At 44.5% G+C, this 14,761-nt stretch overlaps 1 protein-coding gene across 1 annotated transcript in view; it reads left to right on the forward strand.

Moving 5' to 3' along the window:
• Positions 1-14,761, forward strand: part of camta1a (calmodulin binding transcription activator 1a) — a 1,208,107-nt gene that overhangs the window by 902,598 nt on the left and 290,748 nt on the right. The window contains exon 5 of the mRNA XM_043675998.1: positions 7,732-7,803. Within this exon, the coding sequence (XP_043531933.1) occupies positions 7,732-7,803 (72 nt within the window). The remainder of the gene's footprint in view (positions 1-7,731; positions 7,804-14,761) is intronic.

Consider the following 14,761-nt stretch of genomic DNA (forward strand, 5'->3'; position numbering starts at 1 on the left):
CTCTGTTCTGCAGTGGATCTGAACCCAACACCATCTAACCTATAATTAACAATATATCTCTATAGTGCTATAGTATGGTAGATATTGTGCACTGCTTGATAGGGCACTCTTGGTTAGTACAACATTATCGCTCAATTGCACGTAGGAAACGTGCTACTCTCAGCCTCTATGCTACTGAGGTGGGCTGTGAGATAGCATTGCTAGGTTTTGTCAGCACCTGCCTGACCCTATCTTTTCACAGAGTTGTCAGGAATCTAGAATTCTGTACCTGAAGGGATAGAGCTGATTCCATACATAATTTCGAAAAGGAGTTGAACAGATAGTTGAGGATGAAAATTTACAGTTGCAAAGACAAAAATCTGGGGTTTGAACTCAACATGACAGTTCTTTCCACAAGATGACACAGGTGGAATGGACTGAATGCCCTGTTTCAGTCACTCTGTAAGTTACTATGATCTGCAATTTTATCTGAGTGTTACCTTTTTGAGAGTAACAATTGTGACATCTAGGTCCTTATTGATCTGTGGCACCAAAGGCCTTGTGAACATCCCACTGATGTGTTTGAGTCTGTCAGATTTTGGGCAGGGGCAACCCCCATTTGGCTGCCAGTGTGGTAGGATTTCCCAGCAGAAAGAGCCGAGAAACCGCAGGTATCTGAGAGAGCAGCCGAGCTGTCACACTTGGAGCCACTTCACACTTACTCTGCTAATCAGGCAGCCTGTTAAATCTTATTCATTAATAAATATTTCCTGCTGCTTTCCCCAGAAAGAAAATGCAATAAATTTTAAATTCTTAACCTAATTAATTTGGCCTGTGTTAAACAGTTGCTTGTATCAATGGCTAAAAGTCAAATAAAGAGAAATCAAATAAAGTTCACATGAAAAATGAGTAACAGGAAAAAGCTAGGGTACCAGTGGACAGTGATTGATAGGAAATTAAAGCCTGTCTCCATAGTCACTGGCTATGGTCTCTTCTCTTCACGGTTTCTAATATGACACGATTTGATGGATGCTCATGGTTGACAAACACTAATTCTAAATTAATTGTGTGTCCAAAACAGGACGGTTTAACATTGAACTGTGATGGAAGTGGTGAGAATTGTCAGGAGGCATAGTAGATCCAATGAGGGTCATTCTCTTTTACATTCACCTCGACATTACCAACCCATCTTCTCATCATTTCCCTCGATTCCTTCTCTCTGACTCTGCCCATAAATATGTCAAATTGACTCTGAGGTATATTTTCTAATTGACCTTTTCAGAGATGTTACACGCATCTGAAGCAGGTGGGACTTGAACCCAGGGTAGGCTGAGGGATAGTGGTAGAGATCCTATCACTGTGCCACACGAGGGCCTTTCAGACATACTGTCAGCCTCAATGAACTTGACTGGTATCTTATTGACCAACTTGCTCATTCACTGGTTCTCATTCTACTCACTTCAGCCTAATTTTCATTCATACAGTAATCCAGTGGTTATAGAAGAAGAAAAACTTGCATTTATGTAGCACCTTTCATGATCTCAGAATGGTGCAAAACGTTTTATAGTTAATGAAATGCAGTTTGAATTCTCCTCTGAACATTGGAACTTCCAAAATAACATAGCACTCCCTTCCTTATATGGAACTGGGAATGACAGCTTATGTTTTCCGCTCAGTTCTCTGGAATGGGGACTTGAATACAATATCTTCTGACAAAGGCGAGAATGTTATCCAGTAGCCATAAATTAATGACCCAAACATTGTCAGCTCAGAGCACATCATTTCATGCTGAAAATTAATTGAGCCAGTGCTCAAGTGCCCATTACTCCAGTTACTGGCCAGCCTCAATGGAGCTTTTTAAGCTTCACCCTTTTATTGGCCTCATAACATTCTTAGCTTTTTCTAACACCTAAAGTCAGCTTCATTCTTTCTCTCCATATTCTCACAAGGGCAATTATATATTTCTTATGATCTTCTGCCTATTCTTAGGTTACAGTTCAGCTGCTGACATTGTTTGTTTGTCTGATTGTTTGTAGAATGTAGGGATAGGGAGACTCAATGACTTAGTGGTTCAAACAGTGACTTTCATTAGAATCAATTCCAGGTCCAGTTGATGGGATAAAGGTATCATAGCAGTGGTGAGAGATTCTGTAAAGTGCACATAAATAGTGGCAGTGCTGTTCAGAGTAGAGTTTCATGATTTTGCCCCAGTGACAGTGAAGAAATGGTAATATACTTTCAAGTCAGGAAAGAATGTGGTTTGGAAGAGAGTTTGTAGATGGTGCTATTCACATATATCTGGGAGAAAGTGAGGACTGCAGATGCTGGAGATCAGAGCTGAAAATGAGCCATTCCTGAAGAAGGCTCATGCCTGAAACGTCGATTCTCCTGCTCCTTGGATGCTGCCTGACCTGCTGTGCTTTTCCAGCAACACACTTTCAACTCTGATCTCCAGCATCTGTAGTCCTCACTTTCTCCTAGAAGATTTTAACCTACCGGAATCCTCTTGCAAGGATGCCTTCCTTGAAGAAGCTCTCTTCCTCCCTCTACAAGGATTTCAGTGAGTCCCTCTCTCACTGCACACCCCAGGTCAAAAAGTCATTCCTGAAGAAGGGCTCATGCCCGAAACGTCGATTCTCCTGCTCCTTGGATGCTGCCTGACCTATTCACATATATCTCCTGCCTTGTCCTGCTTAGTTGTGGAGACCATACATTTGGAAAGTGCTGTTGGAGGAACTCTGGTAAAGTACTGCAGTGCATCTTTTAGATGGCACACACCGCTGTCTCTGTGTGTCAGTGATGAAGAGAATGAATGGTGAAGGTAGTGGATGGGGTGTCATTCAAGGGAACTGCTTTGCCTGGACAGTGTTAAGCTACTTGAGTGGTGTTGGAGCTGTACTTATCTAGACAAGTGAATAATATTCCATCGCACTCCATCCTTGTAAGTGATGGACAGCTTTGGGGAGAAGGAGATGAGGTACTTTCTGCAGAATTCCTAGCCTGTGTCTTGTTCTTGTCGCTACAGTATTTATATGGCTGGTCCAGTTCAGTTTCAGATCAATGGTAAGCCCTAGGATAATCATAGTGGGGGAGAAGATGGTTACTTCTTGGCACTTTTGTGGTGCAATTGTTTCTTGCAACTTATAAGGGCCAGGCCTGAATGTTGTGTACGTCTTACTGCTTATTGACATTGATTGCGGGAGTATTTGAGGGGTTGGGAATGGTGAAGAGCCTTGTGCTGTTATCAACAGCCATCCCCACTTCTGTCTTTACGATGGAAGAAAGATAAATGATGAAGCAGCTGAAAATGGTTGGGTAAGGGCATTGCCCTGAGGAACTCCTACTGTGATTTCCTGGGACTGAGATGATTGACTTCCATCAACCACAACCATTTTCCTTTTTGCCAAGTATGTATACAACTAACAGAGAGTTATCTCTTCATTCATAATTGACTTCAGTTGCCAGGGCTCTGTGATATCGTACTTGGTCAAATGCTGCTAGTTGTCAGTTGATCTCAGGGTGCAGTGTTGAAGGGCATAGGTGCCGTGTAAGTGGATCAGAGATGGGTCATGAGGTTTCTTAGAGGCTGGCGTATGTCAGATGCCAATGTCAGTAGATGTGAGATGCATGTGGCCAGAGCCTGTGGCGGGTTTCCTAAGATGTTGGTGCCCAATGTCCAACATGGCGGTCCATTGGGGCAAGTAGTGAGCTGAAGTTGCTAGGTACCAGTTCTGACTCCAAGTTGAGAATTCTTGTTATCTAGTCTACTCGCAGCAGGTGATAGGACAGAAAGCTGCATATTAATGAGGCAAGATGTGCAGTTAATAAGGTTGTTAACAAGTAATGACCCCCTTAAGAAGCAACTCTTGCTTTCACATCCACAGCTTCATTAAAAGATACAGCAAGATGCTCCCAAATATCAAGATAGGCCTCCCTGGACTTCTCACACATTTCTGTCACATTTCCTGCCATAACTCACATCATTCCAGGCGCTGTAGGATTCTGCCTCTAGTCTCTTTCTGTGCAACAAATATACTTCTGAAGAAATAATACTTTTACAGAACAACCTTCAAAGTGTGTTGCTTTGACAAAGGCCCTAGAGTGACCTGACTGAAACATGGTGTTACACACAGACAAGTTAGATTCTGACAGCAATGAAAGATGTCCACTGATATGGTACAGTAGGCAATAATCATCTGCCTATTTTGACAATGACAGTACCTAAACTATAAGATATTATATTTCAAAGCATTCAGAGTGAATTATAACTTCCAATATATTCTGGATTTAAAGGGGTAAACTTTTTATTTAATTTCTTTGCAAGTGTACAACTTTCCCATTTCCAGTTTGCTGGTCTATAATGGGAACAGATTCACAGTTGGCAGCTACCTTTAGGTATCTCACCCACATAGTAATACTTCATGTGAATCTAATGGCATGGGATAATGTGACCAGTCTAATAATCCTGAGGACTGTTGAGTGGTGTGAAGTATGTTAATAGGATAGGATAAAGTAAGGCAGGAGGAGACTCCTGTGGATCATAAATACTGGTGTAGACCTGTCAAGCTGAATAGCTTGTTTCTGAACTGTAATTCTATGTGATGATTTGCTTGTTTAAATCCCACCGTAGCTAATTTGAAATTAAATTGAATAACTGATAATTCATGGAATAAAATTGACCATGAACTGAGGTTGTTGTAAAAGCCCAACTAATCAAAGAACAGACATAGTTACTGCAGGAGGACAGCAAGAAAGTGAGAGGAATACATTGCAACTTCTGAAACACTTGTAGAAACTGACTTGTCTTTGAAGAATACCCATTGATGAAAGAGAAATGTCCACCCGTGTTTAGAAGTCTTTTCAGGAGATATAATATTAAGCTTATTTCCTTTCCTCATCTCAGGAATAACTTGTGTCTCAAGTTTTGAAACCTTAGTACTTCTACTTTAACAGGAGTGATCTGTTACATCTGAATGAAAACATGGCTTAAGTTCAATGCCAGCCTCTCTGGAGAGCTCAGTTAGGTTTTCAGAAATATGTACCACCTTTTCCCAAGTAACATCATCAAAACTGTAGGACAAATAAAAATAACTTGTCCATCAGGTTCAACTTGTATTACCTTCCTAGTTGCACAATGCAATGATAATGGAATTGTTGACTAATCACAAGTCAGTCTCTGGCTATTAGTCTACAATAGGCCCAAACATGAGGCAAAGAAAACCCTATAGCCAGAGAACTGTAGAAATCATAGATCAAATTCAACTATTCCTCCCAAGAAAGTTACACTCAGTGCATGTCATAGAGTCGCACAGCACAGAATCAGACCCTTCAGTTCAACCAGTCAGTTCCAAACATAATCCCAAACTAAATTAGTCCCTCCTGCCTGCTCCTGGCCCATATTCCTCCAAACCTTTCCTATTCATGTACTTATCCAAATGTCTTTTAAAAATTGTAATTGTGCCCATGTCCATCACTTCCTCATCTTCAAAATTATCACATGCTGTATTCCAAAATATTATTTATGAAAACAATCTATCTCATTTGTCATTCATTGAATCAACATTAAGAGCTGTGTTAAGAAGTTGCAGTATCTATGAAATGTTGTGTGTAGGCTGTGCATGTCAAATGAGACATGGGCCCTTGTAAGGATGGATTCCTTACTGAGTCCCTAATTTCCTTCAGTTCACTCCATTGATTTGCTATTTCTTATCTAGATTCTGGAAGTCACTCCTCCTTCCTTTCTTGTTGGTGCATTAGCTAAAGTATCTCTTGAGCATCATAATCAATTTTGTTTGTCCTGAATTAGGAAAATAAAGATCCATATGACAAAAAACCCTGCCAGTGACTATCCATGATTTGTAGGTACGTAAGTCTACAGAAGAGATTTGATGAGGACAATGGTGATGATGTAATGTATGTAGACTTCCAACTGGCATTTGATAGTGTTGCACAATAGACTTGTGAGCAAATTTATAGCTCTCAGACATAAATTTAGCTTACTGGCAGGAAACAGGGAGCAGTGTTTAATGTTTGCTTTTTGGGCTGGAGGATGGTTTATTGTAAAGTGCCCCTGAAGTCAGTGATCTTTGGCATACAGAGCATAGTTTCAAAATTTGCAGAAAATTTAAAACTAGGAAGCAATACAAACTTGAAGCACGTATTGAACTTCAAAATAGTAAGTTGGTAAATGGGCAGAGAAATGAAAGATCTATCATTCTATGAGGTTCCATGTGGTATAATGTTTGAACAAAGATCGTGCAGAAACAATATAAATAAAGAGTATAGTTCTAAAGCGAGTGCAGGAGAAGAAAAACTTGGTTCTATCTGTGCATAAGACCATAAGATATAGGAGCAGAAATTAGGCCATTCGGCCCATCGAGTATGCTCTGCCATTCAATCAGCCGATATGTTTCTCAACCCCATTTTCCTGCTTTCTCCCTGTAATTTTTCATCTCCTTGGCAATCAAGAATTTATCTATCTCTATTTTAAATATACTCAATGACCTGGCCTCCATAGCTTTCTGTGGCAATGAATTCCATAGATTCACCATTCTCTGGCTAAAGAAGTTTCTCTTTATGACCGTTCTAAAAGATCTTCCCTTTACGCTAAGGCTGTGCCCTCGGGTCCTCATCTTTCCTGCCAATAGAAGCATTTTTCCCAATGTCCACTCTGTCCAGGCCGTTCTGTATTCTGTAAGTTTCAATTAGATCCCGTCTGATCCTTCTAAATTCCGTTGAGTATAGTCCAGAGTCCTCAAATGTTCCTCATATGTTAAGTCTTTCATTCCTGGGATCATTCTCATGAACCTCCTCTGGACCTGCGCCAGGGCATAAGTCAAAGGTGGAAGAATAGGTTCAGAAAGAATTTCACAGAGCACATAACACCCTCGGCTTTATTAGTAAGGGTGAAGGCCACAAGGAGATTATGTTAAACTTGTACAAGACAATGATTCAACCTCCAATTCTTTAGGAAGAATGTGCAAGCCTCAGAGACCATGCAGAAAAGATTCAAAAGAATGATTTCAGGGATTAAAAAAAAATCCAGATAGAACGATAGTTTGGAGAAGTTGGGACTCTCTTCCTTGCAGAAGTCAAGGCTGAGAGGAGATTTGACAAGAAACATTCAAAGAGGATTGGACAGAGTAGGTCAGGAGAAACTTATCTTTCACATAAGTTTTGAGGGGAGGGCACAGATTTAAACAATTGGCAAAAGAAGCAAAAGCAAAACAGAGAGAATCGTTTTCACATGGGAGGTGGTTAGGATGTTGAATGCATTGCCTGTGAGTGTAGTGGAAGCAGGCTCATTCACAGCATTCTGAAGGGAACTAGATTGTTTTTTGAAAGGGATGATCATGCAGGTTTGCAGGGAAAGGCAAAGATATGGCACTAGTTGAATTGCTGATTTGGAGAACCAAAGCAAAAATGATGGGCTGAATGGCCTTCTTTTACACTGCAATCATGCTGTGGTTTCAAGTCTCATATATAAAGGGTACTCCCACAAGCCCATGTGTCTGATAAGGGGTCAGGCTCAAGGGAGCACATATCAGAGATAGGGTAACAACTCTTCAGACAGAATTCCCTGCTGGAAGAATGCATCACAAAATTACCCCATAAAGAATAGTCATTCCAGTTGAAGTTGGTATAAATCAGCTCTTTAAAGAAAAGAGACAAACATTTGAAGAAACATATGTAACAGCACAGTATTGAATCTAACCACGGGAAAGCTCAGTCATTTGTATTTTTTCTTCACAGTGTCTATATGGCTGCTACGTCCATTCCTCTATTATCCCCACTTTCCATCGGAGGTGCTATTGGCTTCTTCAGGTAAGAAATAATTTGGTATTATTTTATAAATCAATAAGAAATAACTGATAGAAAAGCTAACATGTACAGCATTCAATGTGATGGGTGTCTCTGTGGTCTCCCATTGTCATGTTTCTTATTACACTTTATTTATATCAGAGCTTGTTAATGCACTGTTTTGCAATTGCCTGTTATATCTAGTGGATCAACTATATACTGGTGACCTCTGTCCAATGAAAGTACATTAATTAGTTCGTCTGCCTGTCAAACCTGAGTTTTCACCCACAAACAAAGAACGCTAAAAAAAGCTCAGCAATTCAGGCAGCATGAAGAAAAAGAGTTGACGTTTCAGGTCAAGATGACCTCTTGTCCATTGAAAAGTAAATTGGCCCAAAACATTAATTCTATTTCTCTCCAAAGGTGTTACCTGACTGGCTGTGTCTTTTTTCTGGCTTTTTTTGTCTTTATTTCATATTTTTGGCATCTTTAGTATTTTACTTTTTTGTTGAGTTTGAACTTGTTTTGTGTTGGCGATACATTTTCCTTTGGGAGACCAATGCCAAGTATCTGGACTCCAATCCTCCTTACCTTCCTTTCTTCTCTACTCCACTATTATTTCTCACCCTTCCCCTCTTTCCTCCCCTCCCCTTTCCCCATCTCCTCTTCTCCTCCTGTCTACTCCCTTTCTATCTTTACACCCACCCCTCCATCTCATGTATTCTCTCGCCTCACCTCCACTTGCCCGTATTTTCCTTTCTCCACTCCTTTCCACTCCCTCTTCTCCTGGTGTCTCCTTATTTCACCTTTTCCTCTCTTGGACTATTCCTCACCCCTCCTAACCTAACTTCTTCTGCCCTCCTCTTCACTTCCCTCTTTCTCTGTACCAGTGACACTTTTGCTGAGTTTAGAACGTCCCAGAAAGCCTGACCTCAATGTGTTTTGTTATAGGTGTTGATTTATTGGGACTGGGGATTTGATTCCATTCCTGTGTGACTTTTGAAGTATTAGGAAGCAGTGCACAAGTCACAGCCCAAGTCAGCTATTAACTGTTTTATCTTAGTGCTGCTTCCAAGCCTTGTTTGAGGATAAAAGGGCTTTCTCTTTCTCTAGGACAGCCTGCGGTTCCCCTGCTACACTGGCATATTCTATACATTTCAAATATTTGCACAGAGGAGATCAATTCAGATGAAATCAGCTAGTTTATAATGAGGCCCTTTTGGCACCACCAGGACGGACATGATCAATAATGAAGGCAGCAGAAAGTGCAGCAACAATAAAATAATACAAACTGCAGACAAACAAAGGAAATAAATAATTTAGCAGAGTAAATGGCCTCACAATAAGAATAAATGCAAAAACACAGCCTGCCTTAGAGACGTATTTAACAATAGGAAACCATCATGAGGATAATGATGATAATTTCTTGGTTTGGCTGGACTTATTGCAATGGTGGAGGGCACATATTTAAGGTAATTGGGAAAAGAACCAGAGGTGGCACAGTATTTTATCTTTGCACAACCAGTAGTTAAGATTTGGAATGCATATCTGATAAGGTGATGGAAAGAGATTTAAACAGCCTTCAAAAAGGAATTGAATAAATACTTGAAAGAGAAAAGAATTCCAGAGCTACAGGGAAAGAGCAAGATAGTAAAATTAATCGGATTGCTCCTTGAAAGAGTCAGGGCAGATTTGATGGGCTGAATGGTCTCCAGCTAAACTGTGTTACTGCATAATTCTATGAAACTGGAAGCAAGCAGAAAGGAAAATGCAGAAGATCGATTTGTCATCAGTTGAATTCAAGCTGTGTTTCAGTGGGACTTTGAGGAGAAGACTATACTTGAGGTGCTGGTACCAATTTTACAGACTCTGCATTTAAAGGGTTTATCTCTGTTGGCCGAATGGGTAAGTACCCTGGTACTCAGCCACACAGCTGAGGATGATCACTTATTTTAGTTATTGAACTAGCTTCTCCCGTGCCAGAAATAATGAAGAAAGCTCAGAATGTGGCAGGAGAAAAGGTCACACAGATTGCCGACCTTTAATTGCAATTTCACTAGAAAGGGAGCTTGGGAATGTGCAAGGATAAAGGTAGGGTAGACCAGAGGAGAGAACATGACCTGAGCTCAATGCAGTGAGGATGTAGGGAGGAAGAATATTTTCTTATCCTTTCATAGGATCTGTGAGCATGGCTAGCACCATCAACATTTGTTATCCTTTGTTAATTGCCATTGAACTGAGTGACTTATGTTATGGGCAGTTAATACCAAACAAAATTTCAGTGAATCTGGAGATGCATGCAATGGCAGACCAAGTAAGGATGGCAGCTTCCTTTCCTTAAAGAGCATTAATGAACCAGATGGGTTTTTATAACAATGGATGATAGCTTTATGGTCACCATCACTACAGCTAGCTTCAGTTCCAGAGTTTTTGAGAAGTAATTCAGGCTACACAGAAGATGATGTAACTGCTGGATTGATTTTAAGTGCAGACAGCCCGTCATAAGTTAAAATCAAGCTGCGGCCAATTCCCTAATCCATGTTGATGTCTTGGAGCCAGGGATTTATGGAAATGTTTCAACGAATGAGCCGACTCACTTGCTGCAAGAAGTGAACAGAAAAACCCGCTGGGCAGTGGGAATGACAGCCCTTAACATCAAAGCTGCATTGACCAAGTGTGGCGTCAAGGAGCCCTGGCAAAACTGGAATCAATGGGTATTGGGGTGGGGGGGCAAACACCACTGGTTAGAGTCATACCTCTGGAAGATGGTTGGGGTTGTTGGTGATCAGTCATCTCAGCTCCTAGGCATCTCTGCAGGAGTTCCTCAGGGTAGTGTCCCAGGCCCAACCATCTATAGCTGCTTCATCAATGACCTTCCCTCCATCATAAGGTCAGAAGTGGGGATGTTCGCTGATGATTGCACAATGTTCAGCAATTCCTCAGATACTGAAGCAATCCATGTTCAAATGTGACAAGATCTGGACAATATCTAAGCTTGGGCTGACCAGTGGCAAATAACATTCAGGCTACAAAAATGCTAAGCAATGACCATCTCCAAGATCATCCCTTGACATTCAATGGCATCACTGAATCCCCCACTGTTGACATCCAGGGGGTTACCATTGACCAGAAACTCAACTGGCCTTGCCACATAAACACAGCGGCTACAAGACCAGGTCAGAGGCTGGGAATACTGCGGTGAGTAACTGACCTCCTGACTCCCGAAAGCCTGTCCACCATCTACAAGGTACAAGTCAGGAATATGATGGAATACTCGCCTGGATGGAGGCAGCTCCAACAACATTCAGGAAGTTTGACACCATCCAGGATAAAGCAACCCACCTGATTGGCACCACATCCACAAACATCCACTCCCTCCACCACCAGCGCTCAGTAGCAGCAGTGTGTACCATCTACAAGATACACTGCAGAAATTCACCAAAGATCCTCAGACAGCACCTTCCAAACCCACAGCCACTTCCATCTAGAAGGACAAGGGCAGCAGATACATGGGGACAGCAGCCCCTGCAAGTTCCCCTTGAAGCTGTTGGAAATATATCAACATTTCTTCACTGTTGCCAGGTCAAAGTCCTGGAATTCTCTCCCTAAGGGCAGTGTGGGTCAACCCACAGCAGGTGGACTGCAGCTGTTCAAGAAGGCAGCTCACCCCCACCTTCTCAAGGGGGCAACTAGGGACGGGGTAATAAATACTGGGCCCAGCTGGTGAGAACCATGTCCCATATGCAAAAGAAACACTCCCCAAGTGAGAATTGATTTCTGTTAAATGTAATGTGATGTTTTGCTTTGTTGCCAGTTATTAATGTGGATAGCAGAGACAGGCACCTAACTAACCTCATCCGGCAGGCAGAGGAGCTTTTGAATGACCTGTCCTCTGAGAGGCTGAGCAACTCACTCAGCCACAACAACGCAGAGAAACAGAAACAACGTCGAGCCTGCGAGTCACGATACAAACTGTACAAACAAATGAAAGCACAGGTTACAACAGCAAGTAAGAGTCTCCTCAACAGAACGATCAGAGCAATAATGGATCCCCAAGAGGGAGTTACAGACTGGAATCTAATCGAGGGGCTCAGGGTGGTTTTTATACAGAATAACAGCTCCCCGGGAGGGAGTTATAGACTGGAATCTAATCGAGGGGCTCAGGGTGGTTTTTATACAGAATAACAGATACCCGGGGGGTATTACAGACTGGAAACTAATCGAGGGGTTCAGGGTGGTTTATCTACAGAATAACAGATACCCGAGAGGGAGTTACAGACTGGAATCTAATTGAGGGGTTCATGGTATATACAGAATAACAGATACCCCGGGAAGGAGTTACAGACTGGAATCTAATCACGGGGCTTTTGGGGAGGGGGGCAGCGGTGGTGTTTCTGTTTGACAGTATGTACAGAGAGAGGTATCTTTTTACTCAAAATCAGCAGTGCTCTGTGTCAGGTTTCCGAATACTGTATTTGACTGGTTCATGTACAAACACTGGGTCAGTTCACCAAACATCGAGTCAGCGCTGTTTTCACTAAACATCAGGCGACATGGGACTGTGGGGGAAGGGCGTCTGGGGGGAGAGGGCTGGCTGGGAGTTGGTGGGAGAGCGACCCAATAATCCATCACAGCTTCTCTACACCCCGTGTCCTTCATCCCCCTGCCCCTTTTTCACATCGCCCACACAAACCGTCCCTCGCCTGCGACTCCACCCCTAGCTGGAGCTGCCACCCGTCACCCCCTCATAACCCCTCGCCTATTCCACCCCCCCCCCCCCCCATGAATTGGGTTGCAGGGGGTGGAGGAGGGAGAGAATGGTGAGTGGGTGGGTGCTGAGGGGGGCCCACTTTCCCCTAGCCCCTCCTCAGGGATTTGACCCCCACCCTTCCCTTCCTGGGGGAGGGGGTCAGTGGCTTTTCACCACATTCAGCGTTTGCACCCCCCCCCCCACTCAATTTCCAGAATGGTGTCCTCTGTGGTGTAACCCAAGATGGCCTCGTGGGACACCCAAGATGGCCTCTGTGGGACACCCAAGATGGCCTCGTGGGACACCCAAGATGGCCTCTGTGGGACAACCAAGATGGCCTCTGTGGGACAACCAAGATGGCCTCTGTGGGCCAACCAAGACGGCCTCGTGGGACACCCAAGATGGCCTCTATGGGACACCCAAGATGGCCTCTGTGGGACACCCAAGATGGTCTCTGTGGGACACCCAAGATGGCCTCTGTGGGACACCCAAGATGGCCTCTGTAGGCCAACCAAGATGGTCTCTGTGGGACACCCAAGATGGCCTCTGTGGGACACCCAAGATGGTCTCTGTGGGACAACCAAGATGGTCCATGTGGAAAGACTTACTCGCCCATTAGCGGTCAGAAACAACCCCCTCTGACTCCCCTGCAGGTGGGTGTTGGGGGGGGTGTTCATATGTCACAACTTGGCATCCATATTGGTAGCTCTACACCTCACTTCCCCCCCCACCCCCCAGCCCTAATGGCAGCCCAGGAGTGGGGAAAGGAGAGAGGGTCACAGTGTTCAGCCCCCACACCCCTCCATTGTGGGGGGGGTGGGGAACCAGCCACCGTCTGTGGGAGTGGCCACACGAGGCCCTGACTGTCAGTCGCAGGGCGGGGGTCCTCCATGCCTGTTCCGACCCCGGTAACATTGAGTCTTCCAGCGAGGGTTCACCAAGGTGGAGGAGGAGTGTGCCGTTGGTGTCAGTCACCGCGAGGGTTCAGGATTTGGGTGGGTGGAGGGGGTGGAGGGAAGCGGTACAGAGGCCACTCTGACGACGATGTAAGGTGGTGTGCATAGAATTACAACAACAACTGTACACGAGGGGGTAGGAACCCCTATTACAGAGAGATTATTTGATATCAATAGATACACGCACAGTACCACATGTACACGCACAACGGTTACGGTGGGGGTTGGGGAGGGTGAGGCTTCCAAGAAGCTGGCAGATGCCACATGGAACCAATCCCTCCCCGCAGAAAGCAAGGCCCAGTGGGACTTTGGGTGTTTTGGCGAAACAAGATGGCCTCTGTGGTGAAACCCAAGATGGCTCCTGTGGGAAAACACAAGATGCTCTCTGTGGGAAATCCAAGATGGCTCCTGTGGGAAAACACAAGATGCTCTCTGTGGGAAATCCAAGATGGCTCCTGTGGGAGACCAAGACAGCCCCTTGGGAAACCAAGATGGCCTCTGAGGAAATCAAAATGGCCTCGGGGCAAAACCCAAGGTGGCCCCTTTGTGAAATCAAAATGGGCCCTGCAGGAAAACTGAAGATGGCCCCTGTGGGAAAATCCAAGATGGCTCCTTGGGGCACCTAGATTGCCTCTGTGGGAAATCAAGATGGCCCCTGTGGGGAAACCCAAGATGGCTTCAGTGGCAAATCCCAAGATAGCGTCGATGGGAAAATCCAGGACGGTTCCTTGGTGAACCAAGATGGGCCTTGGGGTGAAACCCAAGATGGCCCCTGTGGCAGAAACCAAGATGGTTCCCTTGGGGAACCACGATGGGCCTCTGTGGGAAAGCCAAGATGGCAGCCTCAGCCCCTTGAGGGACAGGGGCGAATTCCCCTCCTCCCCAATCCGTCCCACCAGCTTCTGGGCGTGCCCGGACAGGCGGGTGAGCGGTTATAGGTTGGAGAGCCGTGCCCTGCTGGGTCATGCCAGCTAGCTCACAGATAAACACAGCACTTAAGTGTTCTTTATACAGCATTATTTACATCGTGACCGGCGGACTGAGGGTGTGAGGGGTGAAAGGTAATCTCCTTTTCTGTGGTGGTGGGGTGAGGGAAGGTGCTGCGGGGTTGTAATCGCCCCCTACGCTGGCCACAAGTCCCGGGTTTATGCGTCCACCCACCCCCATTGAGTCAGCAGGGCTCTCCGTTCCCTCATGGGGGAGACAGGGATGGAGGGGGGGGAACGGGATAAAGACCCAGAGACGGGGATAGAGGGGGAACGGGATAAAGACCCAG

This window comes from Chiloscyllium plagiosum, chromosome 34 (assembly GCF_004010195.1).
Source record: "Chiloscyllium plagiosum isolate BGI_BamShark_2017 chromosome 34, ASM401019v2, whole genome shotgun sequence".
Classification (NCBI taxonomy): Eukaryota; Metazoa; Chordata; class Chondrichthyes; order Orectolobiformes; family Hemiscylliidae; genus Chiloscyllium; species Chiloscyllium plagiosum.